The following is a 27,854-nucleotide window of genomic DNA, read 5'->3' as shown; positions in this document are numbered from 1 at the left end:
GGGACGATGGCTACGGTTGGTATGGATGCATCGAACATTATATTATCATCAAGCAGGTTTCTTTAGTTTCATTAGCATTAATTAAAGTGTAAGTGGTATATTTGTCGTGGAACCAGCTTAGAAACTGCCTCAGTTTATATGCAAAAATAGATCAAGATGACAACGCCCCAAATGCAAGTGTTTTCCCCCAATTGCTAACCCTGCTCTTTTCTGCTTTGCTTGTCAATACCATGGCAGATGAGTGACTATTCCGGGTCACTAGATCTAATAAGAATAGCGTAGAAGCTGTACGTTCAGACGTAGTCGGCTTTGACGCTTCCATAGTTGCGGCCTTCATACCAGAGCGTGTATTCACTGTGAGCGGAATAGTACACCGCATGGATTTTGTAGGCGAGTTTGTAGTATAGCTCATTATCTGCACCACGACGGACTGGAATGTGTCCTTTTTCAATTAGATCGAGAACCGGATTCAATGTGACATGTGGCTTCATGCCTAAGAGTGATGGATCAATAACTCATAGCCATCCATATTCAGCTATACGGGAGTACTCACGACGATTGAAGTACAAAGGTGGCTTCTCACCCAGAGGAGTATCGAACTTATAGAGGGTGAAAGAAATTGAGTCGAATGGACCGTGCTTGACGGGCTTATGCTTAACCCACTCTATCTCAATGGCCTTCGCTTCTTCGATATCGTCCCCCTGAACATGCTATCAGAGACCATGAATGTGTTCGACTGCAGGTTCATACCTCGCAAATAACCCAATGCATGACATGGATTTTAAAAGTTCCTTCCCTGTCACTCCAGTATCTGGAATCATTAGACCACAGTGACAAAGAAATGAGAGCAGATGCCGAAACAACTTATGGGGATGTTCACCACTTACTTCTTCTTCGCATCATGCACCCCCTCAATAAATTTGGTCGAAGAAATCAATCCATAACTTTCCCTTGCTTTGCGGGATTCAACAGAATTTTTGGCCTCTGCGTCAGATGCTTCCCCAAGAGTCTTTGTCAGCGCGCCTCTGACAACAGCAGTCCAGCCGTCAACTGGTGCTATCACTTGCACTTCCGGAGAAAAGCAATCGCGAAGATGGGTGCGAAGATATGGACTCTGTCCAAAGCCTCCAACTAAGAAAATCGCCCCGACATGTGCGGTAGAAGCCTCAATCTGCTGGCGGACAAGGTTTTCAATGTCCCGTATTACAGGCAGAAACAGTTGCTGCATCTCTTGTCCCGTTACTCGGAATCGGCCGCGACGAACCCCGACTTCCTGGTTGTCTGCTATACCTGGAACAGGAAACATGAAGTCATCGTCTGTATTTCCATTGAATGTTCTTTTGGCGACAGTCTCGAATCGATGCATTGCTTCATCCAGCGTGTCCCTTTCCCACCCAGGAAGGGAAGAGAGGCGATCGTTCAGCAGCTCTTCAAAGCGCCTGTTTAGAAAGGTGCTACCACACAATGACCCAGTGCCCGGTGCTTCCTCCTTTAGACGCGTATTAGGTGATAGCTCAATGATTGTAAATGTGATAAGATCGACAGTGCCCCCTCCTGCATCACAAAGAACGATGGTCTCTCCGACCTTCAGTCCATGAGGATTAGAAGCACGAAGCGAATGTATAGCAGCAGCTTCAGGTTCAGATATTATGCGTACTGCGGAAGCTTCCCCAAAGCCTGCCTTTTCTGCGCAGACCATTGTAGTCATTTTCGCTTTGTCTGGCCAAATTGCTGGGACTGTGATGACGAACTCAAGGCCCGTACTGTCCATCGAACTACCGAGCTTCAACTTCAAGGTGTCAACAGCATGTTCACGGAGGCATCGGAGGTAATCCGTCACAACATCTTCTGGTGATGAATGATAAGGGACTGGAATACGACGACAATCGCTGTATGTCGAAGACAATCGAGATCCTAGCCCAAGCTTGCGGTCAGAAACAAAGCCGAGTTTGATCCATTGGATTCGGGGCATGCTGTCGAGAATTTGAAATCCCCATAGACATTTCTTTCCGGACTTAGTGTACTCATAGGTGACCTCGCTGGGTACCTTTTCACTAGTCAGCCCATCACATGTATCAGAAGCATTTTGCGGCCATTGATTGATAATATATTGGGTATCCGGCTGAGGAAGGCATCAGTAATATGAACCTAAGTACGGTAGCAGTGCGTTTGACAGACGTTACTCATTTGACCCCATGCTATCCCAGAGTATGTGGTACCAAAATCCACCGCGATGACGATGGTTCGCTTATTGGAAGAACCGGCCATTTCTCCAGTGTATGTAGCTCCTTTGACTGGTGCAGAATGACTGGTTCTTACGACAGGACGGTCCCAAGCACAGTATGACGAACCAAATGCACTTGGCCCAGGTTCCCTGCGAGAAAAAAGTGACAGTAAGATAGAGATGAGCACGTGGTAATTCTGGATTGGAATGGTTTGCCTTGTGGTCTTCGTTTAGGGGTTACCTAGTAAGCACAGTGGCTGGAAACCTCATTTACCGAAGTACAATGGTCCACGAGCCCTGAGGAGAAAAGTCTTCGACAATTCACTATTAGGTCACATGCACCTTCATCTCTAATAAACTTTTCCCATACGAAGGTTTCAGGGTTCGCAACCTCCTTTTGTACTCTCTCATGCCACCCGCGTCGCTCCATCACATTCAGTTGGGACTCTTTCCATTTCTTAGGAAACAGAATTAGAAATGGATGAGGTAGGCATCGCGACCTAAAGAAACAAAGGTTGAAAGTGGCCTTCTATCTTGCCCCAGTTCCTGACTATTGTCTAGGGAGAGATCAGTATGGCTCAAAAAAGACCATCCAGCGATAATCAAGCATCGGACAGTAAAGGCAGGCAAGTTGAAGATAACCATGGCCTGGTACAGCACTGTGACCGCTTGGAAGATTTATCAAACTCGTTACATCAAGAGCTATCGACCCTCAGGCGTGTTTCTATAAGGAAACAAAATTCTATAGATTCACTGCAGCAGAAGCTCAGCGAGTTGAGGCATCAGAACCAAGAATTAGAAGAACAGCTGCAAGAATGTCAGGCAAGGATTCTGAAACTCACCTTTGCGAATGACTTGAGTGATACCACGGTCATACAGGAGTTCGTTAGGATTAGAGACAACCTCTCCAACTGGTGTGAGGGGCTTCCAGATATTATCTACTACTCTGATTCCGACTTGAGAGGAGCGCTGGAGGGTTTCAAATGCTGCCTTCAGATAACTCAAGATCTGGATACCCATGCACAAATGCTTCTTGAAGCGCAGTCCGAACTTTTGATGCACATAACATTCTGTCGTCTCTGGAGAGGGTTCCTTCAGACATTGATCCCTGGGATATCTTCATCGGATGAAGCTCTCTTGCGTGAGCTCTATGCGGGGCTGTTATCACAACAGTCTGGGGAAGGTAGGTGATCTATATGAATCGATATAACACGGATAGATGAGAATCCCTAATGTTGATAGATTCTGAGAGTGCCAAAATTTGGAAGTGGAGCACCAGAAGGGCTTACGTTGCCTGCCAAAGGTATGAAAAGCGGATGAATGAGGAGTGTATAAACATCATTGATGATTTGCACAACCTCTTTTCGTGGTTCGACTTTGGAGGCCAGGTCAATTGGGCAAATAAAATGGCCAGATTTATCGAGGACATTTTAAAACCCGTTGTCGGCCTCGTAACGCAGATAAGCAATTCATCGGCGTATTACGGATGGCAATGGTACGGCGAGGCGTTCTTTCCTGAGCGAGTTGTACGCAAGTACCACCTGGAACAGTTTATCGTGCAAGATTCCCGCACCCATCATCGAATTCGTGTGGCGAATTTTGAATCTTTGCCAGATGAAACCCCGGTGGGTGAGCTCCTCATCGTCATTTTTCCGGCACTATTTCGTTGTGCAAATAATGGACACGAGCACCTCCTACTTGAGAAAGCTGTTATTCTGACCCGTGTGGTCGAGGAAGTTCCAAGTCAGAAGATATCGGAAAAGAGATCCTGAGAAGCCTTCTGAGCTAGTCTTCATAATTTGGGGATTCTGCGCTAGCACGCGCAAATTGAGCTTTCTCGTTGGAACTTGGGGAAGGAGCGGATTGGAGGCGAAAGGAGAAGAGAATAATGTGCACTGTCATTCGGGAGGACATTCCATGCGAAATCATACAAGAATCCGGAGTAGTTAGTCACATAGTTGAAGAAAACATGGTAGTACTTTTCAGTTTATGGTAACAAATAGATCACGATATCTTTCAGACACACTTCTGCATATTTCATTCATCTCCGGCACATCTGCACGGAATGGTATATTAAGATCAAGGATTACATCTATATACATAAAAGTCCAGCCAACATCATGGAAAGCAGCCAGACAGGTTCCGTACCACGGAACCGACATCATCATCCATCGTCGATTCCCAAAGGAGACATGCATAACAACCAAGTCCAACCCAAAAATCTGTATCCCAAACACATACCCTTGTTTTTAACCAACAAGATAAAGAAAAGGTAGAAAAATCGACATGAAGAAAAAGAAACGCATTTACCGACCCAGCATTTTCAGCTCAATGGGTCTCAGAACGGAATGCACGACGAAAGAAAAGAGAAGAGCCAACTCGAAACCGACATCACCATTACCAGCATGCTTGGCGATGGGACCAGTGTACCACGTCTCACTCATGCCCGTGACCATACCTGCGACACCGAAAGCAAAGGAGATGCAAGCGGCGATACCATAGGGCAGCTTGTTGGGCTTGTCATATGTCTCGGGGCGATATCCGGAGAAACCACGGCGAACGATGTGGTCGGCAAGAGCGACACCGGAGTAGATGGCCAGCCAATAGGCGATGAAGTCCATCAGGTTTTCCAGAACCTCTTCGAAGTGGGAATAACCGGGGATGGCGACGGCGATGGAGACACCAGAGGCGAGGAGGACCCAGATGAAACGGGGAACGCGCTGGGAGTAGCGACTCAGGACCTGGAGGGTCAAGGAGACGGAGTAGATGTTGGGGCAGTTGTTGGCGATGATGGACAGAGACAGAATCACCAGACAGAACTTGCCGAATCCGCCAACGGGGTCAAGGACAGCGCCCAGAAGACCTCCGTTTCCAGACTCGCTATAACCACGGGCGTACTTGTTGTCTCCGCCATTGATGGAAGTGGCGGTCATGACGGCAATACCCAGGAACTGGGTGAAGAGAAGAGGGGGGATCAGACCTCCCCAGGCGGCGAAGAAGATCTTACGGCGGCTGCGGTTCGCGGGCTGGTAGACGGTGTAATCGGCGGCGTAACTGGTCCAGCCAGTGGCGAAACCATAGACAGTCGCACCGTAAGACAGGCAAGAGCCGAGCTCAGAGGTTCCAGTTCCCATGGGGAGGTTTCTGAAGTCACCGGAGTGGGCGAACAATCCGAACACGATCATGAAGACAATGAAGGTGGGGATCCAGCTGTAGTATTCGTACAAGTGGACGACCTTGTATCCGGCGAAGGTGACGAAGAGGGTGCAGATGGCGATGATCAAGATGCCTGCAAATCCAGGAACGTCGGAGTTCACAGCATTGAGAAGCTGGGCGCCGACGATGGAGTTGGCGGCGGACCAGCCCAAACAGGAGAGAACGTTCAGAAGAGCAACTGTAGCAGAGGATATAAGCATCTGGTTATGATATCAATATTGTCACAGAGAAACTTACTGATCTTGGTAGGCCAGTAACCAAACCAGAACCGGGAAAGCACCATCTGGCGCAGACCGAAGGCGGGACCAAAGCAGGAGAACCAGCAGACAGTCAAGACACCCAGCAGGTTGAAGAAGAAGCAGACGAGGATGGCATCGACGAAGCCGAGAGCGAAGGTGGAGTAACCAAGCACGCCGATAGCGAAAGAACTGCTCACCATGTTGGCCGCCAGCCACTGCGACGGGTCAGTTTGGGAGGGCGGTCTTGGAGCAGCCGACGAGAGAGCCGACGAAGACGAAAGCACAAGGCAAACAAGAGTTAGGAACACACCATGCTGCTGATATTGAAGTACGACGTGTCAGTCCGTTCATTGTCCGGGACACGTTCGACACCTCGCTGCTCAATATTGAGCTTCCCCGCCAACCGTTGCAGCTTAGCGTACAGCGAATTGCCGTACATAAAACTCTCCCCAGGGACAGCGCCATCGCTGCTGTCATCCATGGGCGTTTTGCCCACCTGGGGGGCTTTTTCGAGATCGGACTCGACTCCTCCGAACATGGTGTTGGGAATGGAAAGAGGTACGCGTATATCTCAACGGCGCAAAATTTAAAGTTGTACCGACGTCGGGAAAGAAACCCTCAGCCAGGAATCAAGTAGACTTGATAATAAAGTCTTTTGGAACTCTTGAATACGAGAGCTGTAAAGCTCAGGTACCAAGTATAGTTCAAGGAGGGAGGGGAAGGGAAGGGAAAGGAGGAGACGGAAACCACATCTTTCTTTTTTCTTTCTTTCTTTCTCTGCAGGAGAGCGTGGGAGGAGAGCTCCTAATATGTGTTCGGAGGCAACGAGAATTTCTTCTCACACCCACCGTGACGAGGCCCACCCCACGAGATCCGAACCAGTATCAGGCACGATGATTGATCGCTTCTGCACCGACGGAGAAACGCCGCCGCGACCGCGTAACAGCTTCCCATGGGCTCAGCTCCTGTCGCGTGTTCCGGCGGAGGTCCCAGCCCTGGCCTGGTCCGCCTTTCTTGTTTCGAGAAAAAACTCTCACGTTTACTTTTTTCTTACGGGCTCCACCGCCGCCAACTTGTCTTAGCTTAGCCCTAGTGCGCACAAGCTTATGCCGCTACCAAAGAGATGCAGCATAGCCCCATCTTCTTCATTTTCATTGGAGGATATAAGGCTGGGCACATGGTTAAGCACCACATAGATCGCAGAAATTATCAGCAGCCCGTCTCTGATTGGATACCTATCTTGCCAGGACCGAGTGGGTCTGGTGGCGAAGGAGCCCACGCTGATAAGGTCTCGCCTGGTGATAGGCACACCTGCGCCCGTAACCCTGAGAGATTTGATAATGATAACACCTCAGGTTCGTTAGGTATTTCGGTTTGTACGGCTTACCGCGATGCCTGCAGCTGGTCTCCCCCCAAGGCTGGCCATCTCTGTCAGGCCCGATAGCCACCTATCTCATGGTGTTGATTATCATCACCCCGGACTGTCAATTAGAATGCTAGGGGGTGTTGATATCATTCCTGCAGTCGGTCAACGCCGAAAGGCGCAGGAACTCTATCGTTGCCCTGCTTACTGCATGTAGACTTGCCACCGTTGCCTCATCGCACATTTATTACTCCGTTGTGTAGTCATGGGGCCACAGGCACTGGGCTGATCAACGCAATAATTATGCCACGATCGCCAGTTTGTAAGAAAGAAGTCAAATACCAGCCTGAGGCATTCAAATTCAGAAACATCATCAAAATCAACAATGACAGAAGCAGCTATCTTTCCCCAGACTTTGCTGATACCCCGCGTCATCGGAAACCTACGAAGAGTTGTGCTTCGGGCTGACAGGGAAGCGGTGATCGCCGCCGCCTCTATCGCTGCCTCTAATCGCTATCACCAAGTTCTGCCATGTGCCAGCCCGTCCGCGAAGCTTCAGCTAAGCATATCTGCGCCGAGCGATGTAGACTTGGCAAGCAGACATGTGAAGTTGGATGCTGTTGATTGGGGAGGAGACATGAGCTCACAGTTAACCATGCATAGGCCCTGATTGGACGCTATGCAGCCCAGATAAGGGCCTTCTCGTCCATATCTCTGGGATGCAATAGTTGCATGATACGAACCCCTTAGCGCGGGAGCCCTTAGATTACTGCCAGTTCATAGTAGCATCAACCCCGGAATGTCTGCCTGTTCTGGCCACAGCCATCATCAGATTGAGCGATGATTCTAGGTCGAGTCTGGAGGATGGAGTGTATCTATCCTCCACCTGGCACCTGACACCTATTGTCATGGAATGCTACACACATTCTAGAACAAAGATAGTACCTCAGGCCGCTTGTCTCTGATACCAGCCGAACTGGACTTCCTTATCAAGAGCCCTCCTTTCCCTTCCCGCCTAATCAACTACCTTCCGCCGGCTTCCTTTTCCTCCCCGTTTAGCAGTTAATTAAACCCGCCAGTGCCCTGCACATGCAACCCTGCATTAAATATTTTACCCTCTCCTGTTGCCTAGCCCCGATTCTTCTTTCTTTCTTTCCTCTTCACTTCATATACCACAACCATCCACAGTGTGCAAGCAGCAGAGACAATGCAACACCCAACCAAGACGTGACGTTTCTAACTGTAATCTATCTAGTATCTACATACCCTACACAGTACACAGTACTCCGACGACCCTCTGTGGAACCTCCACCCTGCCGCTCCACAACTGCAATCCGCATGACGACCCCACCGAGGAAACTTTCGGGATCTGAAGGGTGACTCCAACAGTAACTTTCGGGAAAGTAACCTAGAAAAAAAGAATGCAACGTCTTTCCCGTCGTCGCATGCTGCTACTTACTTTGTAGTAGACAATACCAAGGTAGGCATGTACCTGCGTGCCCAGCCACCAACGCGGACAATCGCTTTCAGCCCCTCCTTTCAAGCTGAGACACGGAAGTTATTTCAATGATGTTGAGATAGACCCATCCATCATCACTTTCATTAATACTAGTTATCTATACATAACTGCACATAATTCCCCAACACAATAAAACTCGTATTAATTAGCAACCCATTATACCCAAATCTATAACAAGATCACACAGAAAAGAACGGTACCGAACGCGTCTCCCAACCTCAAATGAAGAATCCGAACTACGCGTCGGATAACCCGTTCTAGTGCCTCGATAGAAAAAAATTTTCATTTTCCCTTCCATACCAACTTACTACTAATCAATGAATGACTGGGACGGTTCGACCCGCCAATCCCAACGCAGTCTCACCAGTCCCGATTCAGCTCTAACTATCGGGTCGGTTTCCCGAGTCTGCCGAGCATTACCTTTTTTTTATGCTACCGTGGACTCGATAGGATACTTTGTAGAACAGGTTGCCAAGGACCAGCCAACCAATTCACCAACCAGTTAACGTTAAACTCGTTCAATAAACGGTAGACAAGTCAAGTCAGGTTACTAAGCGGGGGTTTTTGCCGAGCCGAAGGTATATTCCAACTATTCTTCGGGGTTTTCTTTTCTTGCCTTCCTGGATTTGGACTGGGCTAGACTGTGTAGTCAGTTAGTTAATTAGTTATTGTGTGTTGGTGAGTCAGAGATTTTTTAAACTCCCTATATGAACTCCGCGGTAAACTACCTAGCTAGACTGGATGGATTGGATCGGATGGAATGGATCGGGTTTAAGTTGGGGGTTGAGGCTTTTTCTTTTCCTGCCCGTCGATACTATCTCCCTTCATCCTCTGGGGCAGATACATAGTCTAGTTACTACATTCACACTAACTACAAAAGCAAACTAGACACACCGATACCTAGACTCCTTCTGGATAAGGATATGCAGGTACAGACATGCCTCACTGGCTAACTACTTAGGAACTAGCTTGCTTGCTAGCATATATGGTTCGAAAGTCGAAACGTCGAATACGGGTGCCTGTTTTGACTGAGTGACTTTGTAACTGTGCACTAGACTGCTTGTAGGTAAAAGGTTGTGGCTATTCGCCGTAGAACGCTGGGGCGTTGAAATGTGGGTTCGGAGATTGGGTTAGGTGAGTCGCCAAGGAGGTGGATGACGTGGGGAGCGTTCTATGCTCTCGTCTCTGTATGCTGCTTCCATTGTGTAAGAGGTTAGGGGAAAGGTGTAGATTATTTCTTTGTAGTAAGTTATTGTCATATGAGGTGTGCATTTTAGAAGTACTTGGTGAGTGATGCTTCAACATACTAGTAATTGCTGCTTTAAACGTTCGGATTTAGAGACTATTGTGCTGCTGCTGCTGCATGGATATATATATAGTGTCTTCGGCATCTTTCCGTGATCTGCGGTTCTATTATGGATATCATGGGGATAGCTTCTACTCGGTCGTATTAATTGTGGACATATGGTTAGCGGGATTAACGACAGGTGTGTCTCTATGTAGAAATATACTCGGAAACCAGCGATGGATGAATAGTGCGTATAAGCTCAAATCTTAATATGCATGTCACAGGATGATAATATAACCCACGCTTATCGGAACATACAACACTCTGATTGAAATCCATTTACCTCATATCGCTACACTATATATCTCAGAAAACATTAACAAGCCCATCAAGTATCTGGTTTGCCCTTCTCCGAACAACTGGCACTCCCCTCTCCTGCCTCACCTACCTGCTCCACTCCATCTACAACCAAGTTCTGCACATCAGCCGGTCCCTTGAATTGCTTCCGGGCCGTAATGAGCCAAGTGAAAATGCTCAGCAACGCAATCAACCCGATCGCCGCACTAGTGTAGTTCATCGAATTCGGAGTGACTGGTGCATCTGAAGGGAAGTTGAAGGTAATAAACGCAAACAACAGGAATAGAAACCCTAGGCCGTGCAGGCCGAGCGATATGGGCAACGGGAAGGAGTAAGGTCCGTCGACTGGGGCGATGTCATGGCCAAAGAAATACCCGAGAAGTCGAGCAAGGAGGACCAGTGCGTAGGAGACGTCTGAAAGGGTGACACTGTTAGCTCTGTCCTTAAATCCAGATTCCCAATAGGAATGTCTTACAGAACCCCGTGGTCGCGATGGACACAACCGTATTAAAACCAGTAACGGTCCCAAAATAAATCGAGTTGAAAGCCATTTGCACCACAACGGTGAACAATATCGCATATATCGGGATCTTTCTCCTCTTCTCCACTTGGGATAAGATCCCTGAGAATGGCATTCCCCGGTCTCGTGCGAATGCGAATAGTGCTCGAGAGCCCTCTGCGACAAGACTTACTGAAGCTACCATCATAATTACCGTCATCATACTGGTCATGAAGCAGGCGGCGACTTTGCTATGGGTTGAGTCGTAGAAGATCTGCAGCACGGGGACGCCTGTGGAGGAGTTTGCAGTGGCATCGATGTCGCCGATGCAGAAGCAGAGCGTCAATAGAAAAATGAACCCCGTTACAGCGCCCATACCAACAGACATGACCATGGCTTTGGGTGCATCTCGCGAGGCATGTGTCATTTCTTCTGTCATGTGGCTTGGGGTATCGTAGCAGCACATGCCGAAGAAGCTTTGAAGAATCCCGACCATTGTTGCCATTGCGGATCCGAAGCCGGTTGTGTTCTGAAAATCCTGAAATACGAATGCGGCATCTTGTTTGTCTTTGTTGGCTGCTAGTAGAACTACGACGATGATGACGAACGAGCAAACGTTCCACAGCAGGATAGCCCGGGATAGGCGGTTGAGCAGGTGGGGTATGAATGTATTGACCAGGAGAGCCCAGATCGCGACGGCATAAGTGACCAAGACAGTATGCCATCGTTCAATCACATACTCAGGATATACCAGATTTGCTTGTCCCAGGATGAAATTGGCCGCAAATGAGTTGTTCGCAGAGCCCATGGCAAGGATACCTGTCTCGACTGAGCATCGTGCAATATAGGTCTGGAGGTATACTGTCGCTTACCCATTAGCATGAACCACCCCGTTATGTACGACATCTCTCGAGCGATCTTTGGTGGAGCCAGCAGAAAGACCCATGAATACTGCCCTCCGGCCACGGGCCACCTTGAGCACCATTCTGCCATGGATAGGGCAACCGCAAAAGTAATTACACACACGCCTAACCATCCGAAGAGCATAACCGGTGGACCACCGGCATCTACTCCAATGATGAATACACCGCTCAATGCACTCCAGCTATTCGTATATGTCAGTCAATCGTTCGACATAGTAGGGTTGGTGTGGACAACCAAGTAACGATGCTAAAACTGAAACCTATCATATCCAAGAGGCCGAACGACCGCTTGAATTCTAGAGATAATAACGTTAGTAAGTACACTATTTATCTAGGATTCATAGCAATCCCAGTTATACCTTGCTGGTAACCCAAGTGCTCAAGCGTGAGGTCTTCTTCGGTGCCATGGCCGAAAACATCTTTGGGCGCCACAGACATGGTGTCGATGGTGGATCTGTCCTTGAAGGGTCTCGAGGCCGATCAGATTGACGACATATCTGCTATATATCCAGTTTGAACCAGCATGATAAGCTCTTGTCGATAATGTACCGTGCGCGTCGGCTGGCTCTGCAGTTCAGCTTGCCAAGTGGTGCTTATCAGCGGATCGACCGGTGGCATACCGAGTTGGAAATCCGCCATTGGCAGGACGCGCATCTTCAGCAAGGGGCATTGGACCTATCAGAGGATTAGCTTCATTGCTTTTTCGGACCCTCCGACATGCCTTCAAGCTGCAATTTTTGTCTGATTAAGTCGCCAGCGCGATCGGAGCATGACTCATCTGTGACTCCGATCGTTGGTTAACTTGCGGGGTACCCAATCCCTTGCTATATATTCTGTCAATCACAATCAGCGCCCACATGATTCGAGGCTCGCTTTTTGACCCTCGCAATGGCTCATATCGAGAATTTACAAGGGCTTATAGCCCAATCGCTATTATTAGCGGCCTTCGCAATTGTTAGCGCTATATTCTGCAGATGCTTCTATCGCATCTACCTCCACCCTCTATCGTCGGTACCTGGTCCTAAGCTTGCCGCCTGCACTTCGCTATGGTTAGCATACCACACCTATATTGGCGACGAATGTACAGTAGTATATGATCTGCACCGCAAATACGGTGCCGTTTTAAGAGTCGCCCCCAATGATGTCGACATTGCCGATAAAGATGCGCTGGAGCCAATCTACATTGCTCGCGGCGGTTTCCCCAAGACACCAGCATATTCCAAATTCGACATCGACGGACACACGACCATATTCTCCAGTTTGACTTTACCTGAGCGAGCAACACGAGCCAAAGCTGTAGCGCCCCTTTTCTCTACGGCATCAATCCGCAGCTCTCAAGAAGCCTTACGCGAGGTCTTCGACGACTTCGCGAAAAGACTGCAGGCCGAGGCGCGCACAGGTAGGCCAGTAAACGTGCTTAATGTGACGCGCGCCATGGCGATTGACGCCGTGAGTACTTACCTGTTCCACGAGAGGTACGGCGCCATCACGGAGAAGACAGAGTCAATGTCGGCATCGCCGTTTGTGGATTCATTCGCTGGAGTAGGTGCCTTCTTTAACATTGTGCCTGGAAAGATTGGTGATTTTGTCATGGAGGTCATTGAGCGCTGGAGCACGACCAAGAATGTAGAGCAGTCCCACGGACTGATCGACCAGTACACCCGGAGGCTTATCCAAACAGCGATACCTAAAAATGGAAGCTATCAGAGCCGTCTATTGGAGAAGTCGACCATAACACAGTCGCAGATCGAGCTCAAAGATGTATGTTTTGCGGGAACTGATTCAACTGGAATGAACACTGCAACGATCTTATGGTACCTGGCAAAGCACCCAGAAATGTGAGTGACTATGATGGCAGCATTGTATTTTCTTTTACTAAGCGTGTGTTCTTGCAGTTATGATCGTCTCAGACAGGCAGTTATGGAGAGTATCAATAACGATGAGGACCCAACCGCGTGCGCGTACTTGCGCGGCGTCGTCCGGGAAGGCCTTCGTCTCTCCTGGGCGAATCCAATTCGCTTGCCTCGTGCGGTTCCGGCTGGAGGTTGGAAGTATCGTGACTACTATTTTCCGGCTGGTACAAGTGTTGGTGTTGCGGCCTTTCAGCTGCATCAAGATAGCAGCGTGTTCCCTGAGCCGCAACAATTTCACCCTGAACGTTGGGATAATGCCGACGACGAGATGCTCACGGCGTTCTTTGCGTTTGGTAAAGGTACCAGAGCATGCATTGCCCAGTCGTTGGCAATGTATGAAGTCACCATGGCCATCTTCACAGTGGTCAAAGCAGATGTGCTGCGTGGGGCATCAATTGTTGGGGACCGAATTGAGATAAAAGAATGGTTCAATTCCAAAGTCAAGGGACAGGAGATTCTGATACAATTCGCCAGCAATTGAAGCGACATGCACCCTCCAGGATGTTCAACAACTTACTATAAACGTACGCTCGAAAGAAAGCCGAATGGCATGACGCGCAGAATAGATACTTCAGAAGTCATCTTTAGAGAAATCGATATCCTTACCATCCAGCCACTCAGCCATGTTCTCATATACCATGTCACGCTCTCTGCCGAACAACTGGGGCAGATTCTGCTTGATTGGGGAGCCTAGCCGGCGCATACCGTAAGCCAGAAACTGGTAGCCTTTGGGCTCCTTTGCTAGAGATTCATGGTCAATATGTGGTGGTCGAGTGGGGTCCACTGGTACACATTTGTCCTTCTCATAGATGGGATGATTGCAGAAGATTTTCCATCCTTCCGGCTGCTTCTTCAGGAAGTATCCAAAACGACAGTCACTAAAATCATCTATGTTAGTAGGCTCATATCTGACACGGGAGAGAATTACCAGTCGCTATCCCATTCAACACCGTTTTCATCGGCAAAACGCCAGGAAATCGTACACTTCATCTTATCGATAGCCCTATCACCCTTGATGTCTACTGCATGGCCTAGAACCCGATGACAAATGAATTCACCTTTAGCCCATCCTTCAGCCCAGGTATCAATGGCCTTGTCTCGATAATTTTGCTGCCAGCTGATATTGATAAATGCCTTTGGATCAAATATTTCCCTCAGATCTGACCATTCACAGGCATCGCGATGAAGAGGCCAGCCTTCGCAGATCTCGCGGATTTTGAACCGCTCCAGAGTAGAAGCGTTATCGGTGTTGTACGTTAGACGGTTTGATGCAGAAGGGGGCTCAGCACCCAGACCATAATCGCCTTTGTCGGGTACTTTGAAAAGTGCAGGTTTCCCGCTCGAGGGGATTTTCTCCGATTGGCCCATGCCGCTCATCGTAGCTGTGTATTCTCGAATTTTGCAAGTGGGTATGGTATAGTGAATGCCAGTTCGTTGGCAATGAAGGCAGCATGAGGTAGTGGACGAGTCCTAGGAATAAATAGACCCTCAGGATTGACTTCGATCACTTTCAAATGACCCGATTGTACTCCCTACCGGTAGTGGCGACGTACATCCGAAAACGTCATGACCGGCGCACTCATAGTGACGCGGTTTCCCCTTGGGTGTAACTATCACATAGACTCAAAAGCAGCTACTGTGATTTCAGGGAAAATGAATAGTAGTCCCAAGGGTGCTATCTGGGCTTGCAATTTCGAACTTGAGAGTGCCCCTTGGATGTGCAGGTTTAGAAAGGCCCGGCGCCGCATATTGATCGACAAACCCGGAATGCAGTCGCTCGAAACTGGTTATTATGAAGCTCAGACAGGACGCTTAAGGTTCAATGGGCAGCTGGATTATACTTTCTGTCAAGGTGCCGCTTCCTTTCATTGGGGATCTTGGTAGCGGCTGTCATACGGGGTTTCCTTGGTTGCCGAGCCACGTACTCTTGCAGGGTGGTACCTAAAGCTGGAATTGCGGATCAGGCCATGGCAAGGAGGAGTTCCAAAGGTAGATGTGGAGTCAAATTTAACAATAGTATGTAGTTGTCAAGAGTGTCGGATGTGTTGTGGACTGGTAGTGGTAGTACTACGAGTAAGACCCGCTCTCCCCACATGACGGCCTCGATAGCCTAGTATTATGCCGAGCTTAGATCAACTTCATTACAGCTTCTACTTCTAGTTAAAAAGCATTCCAACGCCCATTCTTAGCAAAATTAAACAAGAACTCATATATTAAATACTCAAATTCTTGCAGCGAATCTTCTCACTAATCTATTAAGCCTTTCCACAATAACACAACTAACGCTAAAACCCATCTAAATCCTGCCACATGTCCTATAGCCCGAATCCACGCGCAGTCTAACACCCCCATACCGATTCCACCCCGAGCTGCAATGCTGGCCCGACTAGGTTAATATTACGATCTCGCATCTGAACACATGTACAACATCAAATCCATATCTTGTATACCCGGTCTTACCGAAGGTGTCACTGGTATCTATGTGGGGGGTACTCCCTTGCCTTGTATTTCCATCTGGGGCGATAGATGTTAAGATCGTCTGTGTATCGCTGAGAGTAGACAATCAGTTGCAGATATCGGCTACGTGTAGGTATTGGGAGACTTCATGGTTTCGTGGAGTCATACGAGGGGCTAGTATGAAGGGGACAGAAGGGATGGTCTCTCGGGAAAATGATGAGATTTTTGATGGTAGTAGGTTTGATCGAAATAGGAATATAGGTACCCATTGGCTATAGGAGCGCTAAGTATATGAATTTTGATCTTATATATAATTAGATGGTGGAGCAAGCATTGCCAAAACAGTTTCACTGGTATTCGGTAGAAGCATGAAAGAGAGAAATCATGAGCAGTTCAACTGTCTTAAACTGGCATTGACAATATGCATGCAAATGGTATCTGGAATGAAAATTTACAACTTCGCCAACATCTTGTTGCCCTTCTGCAACAGTGCAGCAGCATCGTCCACGAGCTCATCAACAATAGCCTTGGCAGGCTTCTTTTCGTTTACAACAGCAGCAACCTTGCCCATCAAGAAGGGGCGAGCGTTTTCAAGGGTCTCGTCGTCAACATCATCAGGGAGGTTCTCCATGTCGTGCTCAGCCGGAATAATTCCCTGGGAGGTGAGCTTCTTGATCTCATCTTGGCGGTTCTCCTCCCAGTTTTTGATGTATTCGTTGTTACGGACACGGAGTGGGCGGCCCTGGGCAGATTTAGAACATGATATAGGAGTAGTGTTTGGTTGAACTTACCGTGAAGATGATAGTGCGGATTGTGTCATCAAAGCCAGCGGTACGGACAGCCTCCTGGTGAGCCTTGGGAGCACCAGCCTCATCAGCCAGGATGAAACGAGTACCAATCCACACGGCCGAAGCACCAAGCATCAAGGCAGCAGCCACCGAGTTGCCATTGTACAAGCCACCGGCAGCAACCACCTGCACGGGCAGACCGGTCAGGGGACTCTTCTTGCCCTGGCAGAGCTTGGCCACGGTAGGAATGAGAATCGTGGTGGGAACATCGCCAGTGTGACCACCTCCTTCACCACCCTGAGCGCAAATGATATCCGCACCGGCATCGAGGGACTTCTGGACGTGCTTGGGGTGACCGATCATGTTCATGTACAGGATGCCTGCAGCATGGAGTTTGTCCACGACAGCTTTGGGGGGGATACCGACGGCAGAGACGAAGAGCTTTGCACCGCTTTCGATGATGATATCCACGAGTTCATTGAGCTTGCCCTTGGTGTAGTCGTAGCTGATGCACAGAAGGCGCATTAGTATCTCGAGTTTCCGTTTGTCAAACAATCACATGGGTGTCTCACTTGGTCTTGCGGGCGCTTCCACCGACCTGGGGGAGCAGCAAGTCAACACCAAAGGGAGCGTTTTTGTCATTCAAAAAGCTCTTGAGCTCTGCAATCTGCTCACGGAGCATGTCGGGGGTGTATCCAACACCTCCGATAACTCCCAGACCACCGGCGTTGGTGACCGCGGCAGCCAATTTGGGACCGGCGGCCACGTTCATACCCGCCAGGAAGACGGGGTGGTTGATCTTGAGTAGATCAGTAAGGGTAGTGCGGATCTTCTCTACAAGAACAATTTGTCGTTAGCATTCAAAAGCACTGGAGATGTCGGCGGACTACATAGTGCATGTGAAGAGGCGGTGGCAAGGGAACTCACGCGGAGAAGCCATCTTTGTGTATATGAAGGGGGGTTAGAAGAGTGACAGGTGGATCAAAGACCTGAAATTTGGTACAAAGTAATAATATGTCAGTTAGCAAGTAACAAGGGATGCGGAGATTAAGGGTAGGCAAACACCGTTATAAGTGAGCGAATGTGCAGGCCGGAGGAGCCGAGGACAATGAATGCCCAGCATGAGCCTCGGTCCAGGGCGCGTGATGGATCAGGCTATTGAAGGCTGCTACCCCGAGCTTCCTGCCGAACCACCTGACTCCCGCTGCGGGGTTACCCGCCTTTCCCAATATCGGTTAGCCTATGAGTTAGTCGGGGTGTCTGGTGGCTGGTGAGTGTGGCTAGTGAGTAAACCAGTTAGCGCCTCAGGCTGTCACAGCCGACGTCAGGTGACACGAGTAGCACGGCCCGCGCATGACGTATTTTCATTCCGGATTCGCTGTAGATCTCGCCTCTGCACTTCGTTTCTGAGCTCCGTGGCTGCTGCAGAAAGTATGAGACCAAGGCCAACGGTGACCTGGCATAGCAATGCTGTCGCCTTGACATCAGCTGTCCGCGCTTGTCGGTTTCCCAGCACAAGTCTGCTGCATTCTCAGCCATGTAGAGGCGGATTATTCCCTAGCAGATCATTTGGCAGTTTGATAGCAAGGCAGGTCTTCGTTGATAAGATTAGGGGTATCACAGTCTAACTTCTATAGAAACTCATCTGTATCTGGTACGGTTCTTCCTAGATGCGATTGATAAAAATTGCTTCGTTATATCCCGTCATTGGTCCAGTCCTATCCCTGGACAACAGTGATTCTATGTAGATAGGATCTGGATCATAAGCTCTAGGGGTATAACATCTAGAACTGGGCTAATTCACTCTCAGAGCCACTGCACATCAGTCGTCTCAACAGAGGCACCTTGAGCGGCATCAGTGCAAAGAGGTCCAGCCATGAAATCTTAAAGCCACTGTGCCACACCCGCAAGCTTACAACTAGCCGAGCACATCTCTTCAACCCCAGCATGGATCGAGTACATCCCTCGACCCATCGTGCGTTCATTGCCTTTGGCAGCAATGTCGGGGACCGCATTGATATGATCGAGGCTGCTTGCCGCGAAATGGAGCGGGCCAACATCCGAATCAAGCGGACGAGCTCCCTCTTCGAAACCGCCCCGATGTACGTCCTCGACCAGGATCCCTTCATCAACGGAGTGTGCGAGGTACGTCCCAAACCCCATTTCCAAACGTCTCAAATCCTAACCTTAAGCAGGTGGAAACCAGCCTCTCCCCCATGGACCTGCTCGACACGCTCCAAGCCATCGAGTTAGGCCTCGGCCGGAAGAAACTCATCGACAAGGGACCACGCTCAATCGACCTGGACATCCTCCTCTACGACGAGCAAATCTTCACGCACGAGCGTCTCGACATCCCGCACAAATTGATGCTCGAGCGCGACTTTGTCCTCCGACCCCTCTGCCAGTACGTCCCTCCCCCTCCCATCCCTGCAAACCACCACCACTAACCACCAACAGACTAATCCCTCACGAACGCCCTCCCTTCCTGGGCCACTCCCAAAGCTACCTCAACCACCTCAAAACCCTCCCACCCCCATCTCCAACCCCCCACCCAACAACCCCCATATCCCCCCTCTTCCCCCCAATCCACAGCACCAACCCCTCCCGTCCAACCCACATTATGGCAATCCTGAACCTAACCCCTGACTCCTTCTCCGACGGCGGCACGCACTCCCCCACAGACCTGGCAACCCTAACCACAACAGTACACAACATGATCCGCTCCGGCGCAACAATAATCGACATCGGCGGCGAAAGCACCCGTCCGGGCTCCAAGCCCGTCAGCGAATCCGAGGAATTATCCCGGGTGATCCCCGCAATCCGGCACATCCGGACCACCATCCCCGAGGCCGCCCACATCGCCATCAGCATCGACACGTACCGCGCGCGAGTCGCTGAAGCCGCCTGCGCCGCCGGCGCGGACATCATCAACGACGTCTCCGCGGGCCTCCTCGACCCCGAAATGCTGCCCACTATGGCGAGGACCGGGAAATCAGTCATATTGATGCACATGCGCGGCACGCCTGCCACGATGACCAAGCTGACGGATTACCCCAACGGGGTTATCCAGGATGTGGGCAGTGAACTCCTTGAGCGGGTTGCAGCCGCAGAGGCGGCGGGGATCCGGCGGTGGAGGATCATATTAGATCCGGGGCTGGGGTTCGCGAAGAACGAGCCGCATGATTTGACTATCTTGAGGGAGTTGGAGAAGTTGAGGACAGGAGTGGAGGGGTTGGAATATTTCCCGTGGTTGATGGGGCCGAGTCGGAAGAGGTTCGTGGGGAGGTTGACAGGGGTGAAGGAGGCGAAGGATAGGACTTGGGGAACGGCGGCGACGGTGACGGCGAGTGTTGCTGGGGGCGCGGATATTGTCAGGGTGCATGATGTGAAGGAGATGTGGCAGGTTGGGAGGGTCGCGGATGCGATTTATAGGGGGGTTGTTTGATGAGGATGTGAAAAGTGAGGATTCTGTGTTTTGTATATTCAACTATAAGATTGTGGATGGGATAGAGATATACTGTGTATAGGGGGGCAAGGGCTGGCGCATTGGTTTCCCAGCATGTTTGGGCGTTGGGAAGGGTTCAACCCCGGATATTAATTGTAGATATTATTGACAAGAATTGAGTCAATTATCCAGTTGGTATGTAGTAGTCACTATATCGTCTGGTTTATATATACTCCCCATATATTGAAAAGCCATGAGAAGCAGGTGGATAGACGACGATATACTAACTCACTGTTCAGCAATTTGATTTGGCAACGCTATGAGCAAAGCAAAGCAGATATGAAAGATTGTCATCTAATGAAGCAAAACAGCAAAAGAGTGAATTATATGGGTATTACCCAACCCAAACAAGAGCATCACCCAAAGCCAAAGATAGATAACCAACAACCCAAACTGAAGCAAGAACATCACACACTAATATCCAGCCCACATATCCACCAACCCATCACCCACTCCCCTTACCAGCAGAACCATATCTCGGCTCCTCAGGCGCATCCCACTCCGCTATCGGAAAAAACCCACTAAGGACCACATGCTCCCCATTTCCAGCCCTACTCAGAGGCATCTCCCTAACCTTCTCCAGCAACTGCAACTTAACAAAATACCGATCCGTCTTCAGCGGCGGAAACATGAACCTCTCCAGCCTATACTGACTATAAAAGGCGATATGATCATCCTCATTAATCCGGAACGGTTCTGTGACATCCGTGCGCCGGTTGTACTTCTTCTGCTGCGACGGAGGCTGGCATTTCATGAACTTCTGTTTGAGCTCGGGATAGCGATCTGGGCTGAGGTAGCCGATGACCGTTTCGCCGGCATACGTAGGTTCGTTGGTAATGGGGTACTTGAAGTGTTTGACTGCGTATATTAAGCCTTCCCTATTGGAGACGTTGCCGATGGCGTGGTGCAGATGGCCGCGGCCATTGGGCCCGTGCTCGAGCCACAGCCCGTGGCGGTAATGTGGCCAGGAGTTGTCGTGGAAGTCTTCCCCGCCGGGGGGGACGTGGAACCAGACGTGACTGATTTTCCAGGATGGGTAGGGGGCTTTGGGCTTGGGGGTGGTGGTTGTGGTAGGTTCGTCGGGTGGTGGTGGAGGAGGAGGAGGTGGTGTTTTTGTTCGAAGGGGGACTTCGGTTTGGATAGGGACTTTTCTGTCCGTGTAAGGGGTGGATCGGATTTCGGTGTCGAAGGGGGGCTGGCTGGACATGGTTTTGTATGGGGTTGGCGATGGTTAAGAATGAAGATGTTAAAGATGTGCGGTAGGTAGGAATATTAGGGTGATGAGGCGGCGAGTAGGGATGGGAGCTGGTAGACATCTTCGAGATGGAGAGATTATATTTGGAGGCATTGGCGGAGTATAGATGGAAGGAAGAGAGGCGGTTAGGGAAGGTGCGCCTGTGCTGTATACTTGACAGGATCTCGACATGTATAACATACTTATTGTGTGCATGCTGAAGCAATGGAGTTGGCTTTTCATTCACTAATTCAGTTCTAGACTCGTAACCTACTAAGTTCAACGACGAATATACAAGGATTCAAAGCAGCCAAACATGTTCAGCGGAAGGCGATTAATGATTTCAACTAACGCAGAAGAGCAGCATGGATGCGAGATACCGACCTGGACCGTTTATTCAGTAGACGGAACGTGGCGCACCCAGCTAACCTAAGCAAATGGAGAGCACCGCGCCAGCCATGTGTTGGAAAGGTTCTGTTTATGAGGGTACTAATCAGGGGAATAGAAGGAGACAGAAACGCCACAGATGAAGGAGATCGAGGAGAAAGCTGGCTAACAAGGGTCAGGATAAGCCGGAGGTAAGAATCGAAAGATTATCAGAGAGTTGTCGCGCACATATTTAGCTGTTCAGGTAGCTGCGTATAGCGCCTGAATATCCTGTTAGTAAGAGTCCGGCATGAAGATGAAGGGGGCATACTGACCTTGCAGCTTGGTTGCACCCTCCCCGACGAGCTGCGTCAGGTTCTCAAGGTCATCGCCCGCGGTGATACCGAACCGACGCACAAAGTCCTTGGCAGCATTTTCAAGATCACCATAGGTATCATCAGCAACAGGAAGATCGTCCTCAGGACGTCCAAAGTAGGAGTTGCTCGAGATAGCCTGAGCGCCGTCGAATTGACGAAGGCGCTCCTTGGCCTCAGCCTGGGCATTGGGGTCGAAGCGATCGCGTCCGAAAAACTCGTCGGAAGAAATACCCTTCTGGCTACCGAAGCGAGACTTGGCCTGCTTCAGCTCTTCCTCTGTAGACATTGTTAGCCATGATTCAAACCACTGAATAGGATAGCAAAGTCTGCATACCATCAGCTGCAGACCGAGGGGCAACAGCACCGAAGCCCAGCTTCTTCGGGGCAGCCGGCTTCGCGCTGACAGTCTGTCCAAATCCGAGTCTTCCAATTCCCATGCCAAGACGCTCCACATCACCCGAACTGCGTTCTTGGGTGTTCTTGCTAGGGCTGATAGGAGTGGGCGAGGCGATCGTCGTGGCAGCGGTGGTCGTCTTAGCCTTAGCATCAGCCTCAGCCTGCTCGGCTTCAGGGTCATAGCCCAGCTTCTCAATGCGCTCAGCCTCCTCCTTGGCCTTTCTCTCAGCCTCATCGAAATCGATGATTTCCGCGGCACCGATCTTCTTAGCCCCCAGCTTGGGGGCCTTCTTGGCGCCCAACACGCTGCCCTTCTTCGCAGTGGTGGTCGAGGGTGTCTTACGAACAGCAGCGCTGGCCCGGATGGCAGTAGGGGCAGGCAAAGAGCTGTCCTTGTCGGAAGCGGACAAAGGCGACTTGGAGCGGGAACCGTTTGCGCCGGAGTTCAGGAAGGGCGAGCCAGTGCGGCTGACAACCGGAGGGGTGCCGGTACGGGAAGGGGGGTTGCTGGGGCGCTTGATGGAAGGCTTGTCCCAGGAGGAGAAGAAGTCGTCATCCTCAGCGGCGGGGGTACTAGAGCCGTTGGACGGAGTGCCAGCGGGGATATCGGTAATCACAACCTCTTCGGGGTACCTATGCGTAACATGAACCATTAGACCTATAAGTATTCAGAACACCCGGGACCACTAACTGTTGCGCATCCTGCGCCGCGCGTCTCTTGAGCTCTTCCTTGTACTTGACGGCGGCATTGCAGGTGTACTTGACTTTGACGTCCTTGCTAGCGAGAGCGGCAGAGCCGCCGTGCGATTGGAAGTACTTGGTAGCGGACTCGTTACCGCCGACCTTCATAACCCGGAGCTGTTCCCATTGCCATTCTGCAAGTATCACATTAGCACTAACGGGCAGTGAAGTCAGGAGGAGATGCGATGCAGCATACGGTCGAGGTTGGTGGAGCGGACGAAGGAGATGTGCACGCCCAGGTTACGGTGGTTGGCCGAGCAGTCAAGGCACAGGTAGATACCGAAAGGCACGGACGACCATGTTGGGTTCTTGGAGCCGCAATCGAAGCAGATCTGTGGAGGGAAAAAAAAGCAAGAGTCAGAATGGCTGGTCGGTGTAATAGTGATAATAATAAGTCTGGCGGGGAGGGGCACTGCGCGCCTTGTTTGCGGGCTTGAGTTTTAGCTTCTCAAAGATCTTCTGAGACTCCGTTTTGGAGGCACTCATGATGGCGGATTGAATATGATAGAATGGACCCCAGGAAGAGGAAGAGGAACGGGCCAGCAGGCGGAATAGGATTATGACACACGGAGAGGTCGGGGAGGGAGAGAGAGGGAGAGGGAGATCCGAAAAGCGAAGCGGGAGAGCGAACGTGGTCGGATTGGGATTGGAAGTGCCCCGTTTTGTGACCCTGCCAGATTTGCAGGATGATCCGGTATTTTTAAACTTCAGGTCTGGATTTCGGGGGTGGCACATCTAGAACAGCGCTAGTGGCGAGAATATTCACGCTGCCATTGCAATTGAAAATGAACTATGAAGTATTATTCTGGCTCTATCATAATACTCTATCTCATCTAATAAGTCAATATACATACCATGTCAGACATTAATCCTCGAGAACTAATAGTCTTAACAATAGAAAACCGTCCTGGTCCCTGACCCTCCCTCCCCTCCTGTACTACAAATACACCCACCCACTCCAACCATACCCGAAACTTTGCAAACATCAGCGGCTGAAACACCGCCGGAAGTGGATTAACACGTGACCCACTCCATTCCCCACACGCCCATCATCCACGGCTCTCTGCTAAAGTCCCATCCGACAATAATTTTATGGAAACTACCTCACCATCAAATCAATTTACTGCGGTGATCAACAGCTGGGTTCGACGCGGACGACATATTGGGTAATGGTTAATAACACCTAATACAACGGACGACAATCAACACAGCAACACCGACAATGCTTCCATCAGCAGCGCCCTACCTACTACGACCTACTAGTAACCGTGCCGCTTTGCGCCGGCTACAACTACAACACATCGGTCTTCTTCCCCGCAGCACAACAACAATCACAGGAACAACAGCATCATCATCACTAGTACGAAAATATGCCACAACGCAAGGCGCCGCCCCGAAACGGCGAAACGTGACTGTTCTATCGGACGATGGACGATACGAGTGGGGAGAATTGAGCGGGAGGGAGAAAGTTGCGAGGGCGACGCAGCAGTCGGTGAATTTCGTGGTGATTATTGCGGGGGCGGTTTTGACGGTTCGTTCAAGCTATATATAATCCGGACCGTTGGGGTGTGATTGCTGATGTGTGTTATTGAGTAGGGCGGGGTCTTCTACCTTCTCTTCACGGAGGTCTTTTCCCCGAATAGCAAGACATGGCAGTTTGAAAAAGCTGTCGAGCGCATCAAGGATGATGTTCGGTGTACGAACCTCCTGGGTGATCGGAGGGAGATCAAGGCTTATGGGGAGAATACGTGGAGTAGATGGGCGAGGAATAGGCCTATTGCGTACGTTAATTTTCTTTGCCATTGTCTACTGGTGTGAGGGAACGGGGTGATGCTGACTGGGATATAGGACGTCTGTCTATCAGGACAGAGTGGGTCGGGAACACCTGAAGATGAACTTCCACGTATGCGATGCTCTCTTCTTCCTCTGGGTTGTGTGTGGTATACTGATTGGTTGGTGGTATAGGTCGAAGGTCCTCTTAATTCCGGAACCGTGTTTGTGCACATGATGAAGCCGTTGAATGAGCATCACTGGGAGTATCAGCTTCTTGCTTTGGAAGTGCCGGGTTAGTTTGATCCATATAGCACCCTTTGCTTCGGTTATCCTTGGGGTTGGACTGACTTGTGTAGGACATTCCCGAGTTGTGCTTGAAGAAGCGCGCGAGAAGCCTGGCGTTGGGCAAGCACTGAAGATCTTTGGTATTAAGTGGCGGTAGATGGGAAGCACCATCTGGATCGGCACCGAAGGGATTGCGGTGTTCCCGGATATGAATACTGTATTATATACGTGAACCGATTATGAGTGTAAAATATACCATAGGAGAACTGAATCCAGACAGGTCGATACTGGCGACCTTGTTTCATAATACCCCACATAACCAATGTAATGCATGCATCTCATAAATTTTAAACATCATATAAAAACAAAACTCATATCACATATATACAACACATATTTTTTTATCTCCCCACTATACTATCCGGGGCCCCTCCAGAATGGTCTTCGCCTCCTCCGACCTCCACCAACTCTTGCCCTCCTCACCAGGGAACGAAAACGCATCCATGCTCTCCGCCTTCATCTCAACACTATACCCCGGCTCCATCGGAGTAACATAGTATCCATCCTTGACACTAGACGGGTGCACGAAGTGCTCGTGCAAGTGATCCACATACTCCAACACACTCTTCTTTCCACTGACCACCACGTAGTCGATCGTGCTCAGATGCTGAGTGTACTCAGGCAACCCGACACCACCGGAGTGTGGCACAATCGGCACGCCGAACTTGCGCGCAAGCAGCAAGATGGCCAGAACTTCATTGACACCGCCGACACGGCAGGCATCGGCTTGCAGGACGGTCAGGGCTCCTGCCTGCAGGAGCTGCTTGAAGACAACGCGGTTCTGGCACATTTCGCCGGTGGCGACGCCGATGGGGCCGTAGGGGGTGTCTTGGAGGGCCTTCTTGATGGCGGCGTGGCCGAGGATGTCGTCGGGGGAGGTGGGCTCTTCGATGAACCAAGGCTTGAATTCGGCGAGTTGTTGCATCCAGGTGATGGCTTCGGGGACGGACCAGACCTGTTTTTTCACATGAGGTGTTAGCATTGTGGGTGGTAGGGATGGAAGTGGGGAGGTAGGTACCTGGTTGGCATCAACCATAAGAATGTTGCCCTTGTCATAACCAATAGCTTCACGAGCAATAGCCAGCCTCCTCCGGTCTTCCTCGACGTTTCCGCCAACCTTCAGCTTAAAGTGCTTGTATCCCTGCTCGACGCTCTCCTTGAGAAGGACCTTCAGCTTTTCCTCACTGTATCCCAGCCAACCCGCACTGGTGGTGTAGGCCGGTACAGCCTGGCTCTGCTCTGCCTCCTTGATACGGTCCTGCTTGCCGGCCTCGACCTCCTTGAGGAGGGCAATTGCCTCCTCGGGTGTAATGGCGTCCGTGATGTAGCGGAAGTCAATGCAGCGAACAAACTCCTCGGGGGTCATGTCCGCGACAATGCGCCAGACAGGCTTGTTCAGGGTCTTGGCCCAGAGATCCCAGAGAGCGTTGACGACGGCACCAAGGGCCAGGTGGATGACACCCTTCTCGGGTCCGATCCAGCGCAGTTGGCTGTCGGAGACGAGGTAGCGCCAGGTCTTGCCCCAGTCGGCGGTAAGTTCGTCAAGGTCTTTGCCGACCACGAGGGGAGCGAGGAGGGAGATGGCGGAGCAGACGATTTCATTGCCGCGGCCGATGGTGAAGGTCTAGGGTTGTTAGTGAATGTTTCTGAGAAGGTGGAGGTAGGGTTGGTCATGTGCGTACCATGCCGTGGCCGGTGTAGTCGGAGTCAGTGTAGATGATGCAGTAGGCGGAGGAGTAGTCGCCTGCAGCGTTCATGGCATCTGAGCCGGTCTTATCGAGGGAGGTCTGTCATTTGGTGAGCAGGTATGCAAGATACATGGGTGAACTTGAGAGGATAGGTGCGCGACTTACGGGAAACCTCACGTCCCTCGTGGTGAAACTTGTGATCTTGACCATGGTGTCGGTTGTTTCTGTTCAATTGATCTGAAAAGGAATTGGAGTTGGAAAGAGATGTCTTTCCAGGTAATCGCAATCTAGTTGCAATGCGGGGCCGTCGGCAGACACAGTATAAGCTCCGGGCTGTCAACACAGGCTATTACCACGCAAAACGAAGCAATTGGATGCTACAGAAGACAGCTGCAAAGAAGCGAAAGACAATTGAGAAGAACGACGACAAAACTGAAGCGACCAGAAGTGAAACTGGGCTGGGGAAGTTACTTATACAAGGCGGGCAGCCACCCCTCCCCCTCCACGCAGTGTGGGGAACTTCCCCTCATTGGCGGAGGAATTGCTCCAGCGCGTGGGTTGGGTTTCTCCGCCAGTCAGAGGCCAGCGCTGCCCGGCCAGAATAAATCCGCGTCTTATAAACGTCTGCAGGGTTTCTACCGGC

At 50.4% G+C, this 27,854-nt stretch overlaps 13 protein-coding genes across 13 annotated transcripts; 5 read left to right on the top strand and 8 right to left on the bottom strand.

Annotated features, from left to right (window-relative positions):
* Positions 1-293: 293 nt before the first annotated feature.
* BDQ94DRAFT_169339 (Hsp70 family protein) lies at positions 294-2,268 on the bottom strand (the record flags this gene model as incomplete). The annotated part of the gene is made up of 5 exons (XM_026771271.1): positions 294-493; positions 554-701; positions 751-811; positions 888-2,122; positions 2,179-2,268. The coding sequence occupies 5 exons, from the start codon at positions 2,266-2,268 to the stop codon at positions 294-296; spliced, it is 1,734 nt and encodes a 577-aa protein (XP_026627403.1).
* Positions 2,269-2,797: 529 nt separating this feature from the next.
* On the top strand, positions 2,798-3,996 carry BDQ94DRAFT_169338 (uncharacterized protein; the record flags this gene model as incomplete). The annotated part of the gene is made up of 2 exons (XM_026771270.1): positions 2,798-3,407; positions 3,467-3,996. The coding sequence occupies 2 exons, from the start codon at positions 2,798-2,800 to the stop codon at positions 3,994-3,996; spliced, it is 1,140 nt and encodes a 379-aa protein (XP_026627402.1).
* A 149-nt stretch (positions 3,997-4,145) lies between these two features.
* On the bottom strand, positions 4,146-6,444 carry BDQ94DRAFT_141363 (cytosine permease). The gene is made up of 3 exons (XM_026765813.1): positions 5,990-6,444; positions 5,678-5,894; positions 4,146-5,618 (listed from the first exon to the last, which is right to left on the bottom strand). Exons 1-3 carry the CDS (start codon positions 6,215-6,217, stop codon positions 4,531-4,533), a joined length of 1,533 nt encoding a protein of 510 aa, XP_026627401.1. The 5' UTR covers positions 6,218-6,444; the 3' UTR covers positions 4,146-4,530.
* Positions 6,445-7,240: 796 nt separating this feature from the next.
* On the top strand, positions 7,241-8,181 carry BDQ94DRAFT_141362 (uncharacterized protein). Its single transcript, XM_026765812.1, has one exon. It carries the CDS (start codon positions 7,428-7,430, stop codon positions 7,710-7,712), a length of 285 nt encoding a protein of 94 aa, XP_026627400.1. The 5' UTR covers positions 7,241-7,427; the 3' UTR covers positions 7,713-8,181.
* A 1,949-nt stretch (positions 8,182-10,130) lies between these two features.
* On the bottom strand, positions 10,131-12,178 carry BDQ94DRAFT_18912 (amino acid/polyamine transporter I). The gene is made up of 5 exons (XM_026775175.1): positions 11,988-12,178; positions 11,864-11,924; positions 11,578-11,810; positions 10,682-11,524; positions 10,131-10,620 (listed from the first exon to the last, which is right to left on the bottom strand). Exons 1-5 carry the CDS (start codon positions 12,064-12,066, stop codon positions 10,238-10,240), a joined length of 1,599 nt encoding a protein of 532 aa, XP_026627399.1. The 5' UTR covers positions 12,067-12,178; the 3' UTR covers positions 10,131-10,237.
* Positions 12,179-12,516: 338 nt separating this feature from the next.
* BDQ94DRAFT_158848 (cytochrome P450) lies at positions 12,517-14,022 on the top strand (the record flags this gene model as incomplete). The annotated part of the gene is made up of 2 exons (XM_026769006.1): positions 12,517-13,466; positions 13,524-14,022. The coding sequence occupies 2 exons, from the start codon at positions 12,517-12,519 to the stop codon at positions 14,020-14,022; spliced, it is 1,449 nt and encodes a 482-aa protein (XP_026627398.1).
* A 90-nt stretch (positions 14,023-14,112) lies between these two features.
* On the bottom strand, positions 14,113-14,918 carry BDQ94DRAFT_169334 (uncharacterized protein; the record flags this gene model as incomplete). The annotated part of the gene is made up of 2 exons (XM_026771269.1): positions 14,113-14,419; positions 14,470-14,918. The coding sequence occupies 2 exons, from the start codon at positions 14,916-14,918 to the stop codon at positions 14,113-14,115; spliced, it is 756 nt and encodes a 251-aa protein (XP_026627397.1).
* A 1,286-nt stretch (positions 14,919-16,204) lies between these two features.
* On the bottom strand, positions 16,205-17,931 carry BDQ94DRAFT_141357 (nitronate monooxygenase). Its single transcript, XM_026765811.1, has 5 exons — positions 17,850-17,931; positions 17,714-17,775; positions 17,359-17,620; positions 16,790-17,291; positions 16,205-16,740 (listed from the first exon to the last, which is right to left on the bottom strand). Exons 2-5 carry the CDS (start codon positions 17,724-17,726, stop codon positions 16,450-16,452), a joined length of 1,068 nt encoding a protein of 355 aa, XP_026627396.1. The 5' UTR covers positions 17,727-17,775; positions 17,850-17,931; the 3' UTR covers positions 16,205-16,449.
* Positions 17,932-18,192: 261 nt separating this feature from the next.
* Positions 18,193-20,437, top strand: BDQ94DRAFT_141356 (folic acid synthesis protein). The gene is made up of 5 exons (XM_026765810.1): positions 18,193-18,374; positions 18,424-18,440; positions 18,597-18,931; positions 18,982-19,190; positions 19,244-20,437. Exons 1-5 carry the CDS (start codon positions 18,220-18,222, stop codon positions 20,229-20,231), a joined length of 1,704 nt encoding a protein of 567 aa, XP_026627395.1. The 5' UTR covers positions 18,193-18,219; the 3' UTR covers positions 20,232-20,437.
* A 299-nt stretch (positions 20,438-20,736) lies between these two features.
* BDQ94DRAFT_169331 (uncharacterized protein) lies at positions 20,737-21,498 on the bottom strand (the record flags this gene model as incomplete). Its single annotated transcript, XM_026771268.1, has 1 exon — positions 20,737-21,498. One exon carries the CDS (start codon positions 21,496-21,498, stop codon positions 20,737-20,739), a length of 762 nt encoding a protein of 253 aa, XP_026627394.1.
* Positions 21,499-22,054: 556 nt separating this feature from the next.
* Positions 22,055-24,051, bottom strand: BDQ94DRAFT_141351 (ADP-ribosylation factor GTPase-activating protein). The gene is made up of 5 exons (XM_026765809.1): positions 23,826-24,051; positions 23,602-23,737; positions 23,356-23,539; positions 22,603-23,297; positions 22,055-22,544 (listed from the first exon to the last, which is right to left on the bottom strand). Exons 1-5 carry the CDS (start codon positions 23,889-23,891, stop codon positions 22,186-22,188), a joined length of 1,440 nt encoding a protein of 479 aa, XP_026627393.1. The 5' UTR covers positions 23,892-24,051; the 3' UTR covers positions 22,055-22,185.
* Positions 24,052-24,399: 348 nt separating this feature from the next.
* tim21 lies at positions 24,400-25,772 on the top strand. Its single transcript, XM_026765808.1, has 5 exons — positions 24,400-24,936; positions 25,002-25,186; positions 25,254-25,308; positions 25,371-25,470; positions 25,535-25,772. The coding sequence occupies exons 1-5, from the start codon at positions 24,628-24,630 to the stop codon at positions 25,618-25,620; spliced, it is 735 nt and encodes a 244-aa protein (XP_026627392.1). The 5' UTR covers positions 24,400-24,627; the 3' UTR covers positions 25,621-25,772.
* Positions 25,773-25,788: 16 nt separating this feature from the next.
* On the bottom strand, positions 25,789-27,636 carry BDQ94DRAFT_141346 (mandelate racemase/muconate lactonizing enzyme family protein). Its single transcript, XM_026765807.1, has 4 exons — positions 27,377-27,636; positions 27,206-27,310; positions 26,542-27,147; positions 25,789-26,478 (listed from the first exon to the last, which is right to left on the bottom strand). The coding sequence occupies exons 1-4, from the start codon at positions 27,419-27,421 to the stop codon at positions 25,876-25,878; spliced, it is 1,359 nt and encodes a 452-aa protein (XP_026627391.1). The 5' UTR covers positions 27,422-27,636; the 3' UTR covers positions 25,789-25,875.
* Positions 27,637-27,854: the final 218 nt, after the last annotated feature.

Source organism: Aspergillus welwitschiae, assembly GCF_003344945.1.
Source record: "Aspergillus welwitschiae strain CBS 139.54b unplaced genomic scaffold BDQ94scaffold_12, whole genome shotgun sequence".
In the NCBI taxonomy this organism is placed as follows: domain Eukaryota; kingdom Fungi; phylum Ascomycota; class Eurotiomycetes; order Eurotiales; family Aspergillaceae; genus Aspergillus; species Aspergillus welwitschiae.
This window is presented reverse-complemented; position numbering and strand designations above follow the sequence as displayed.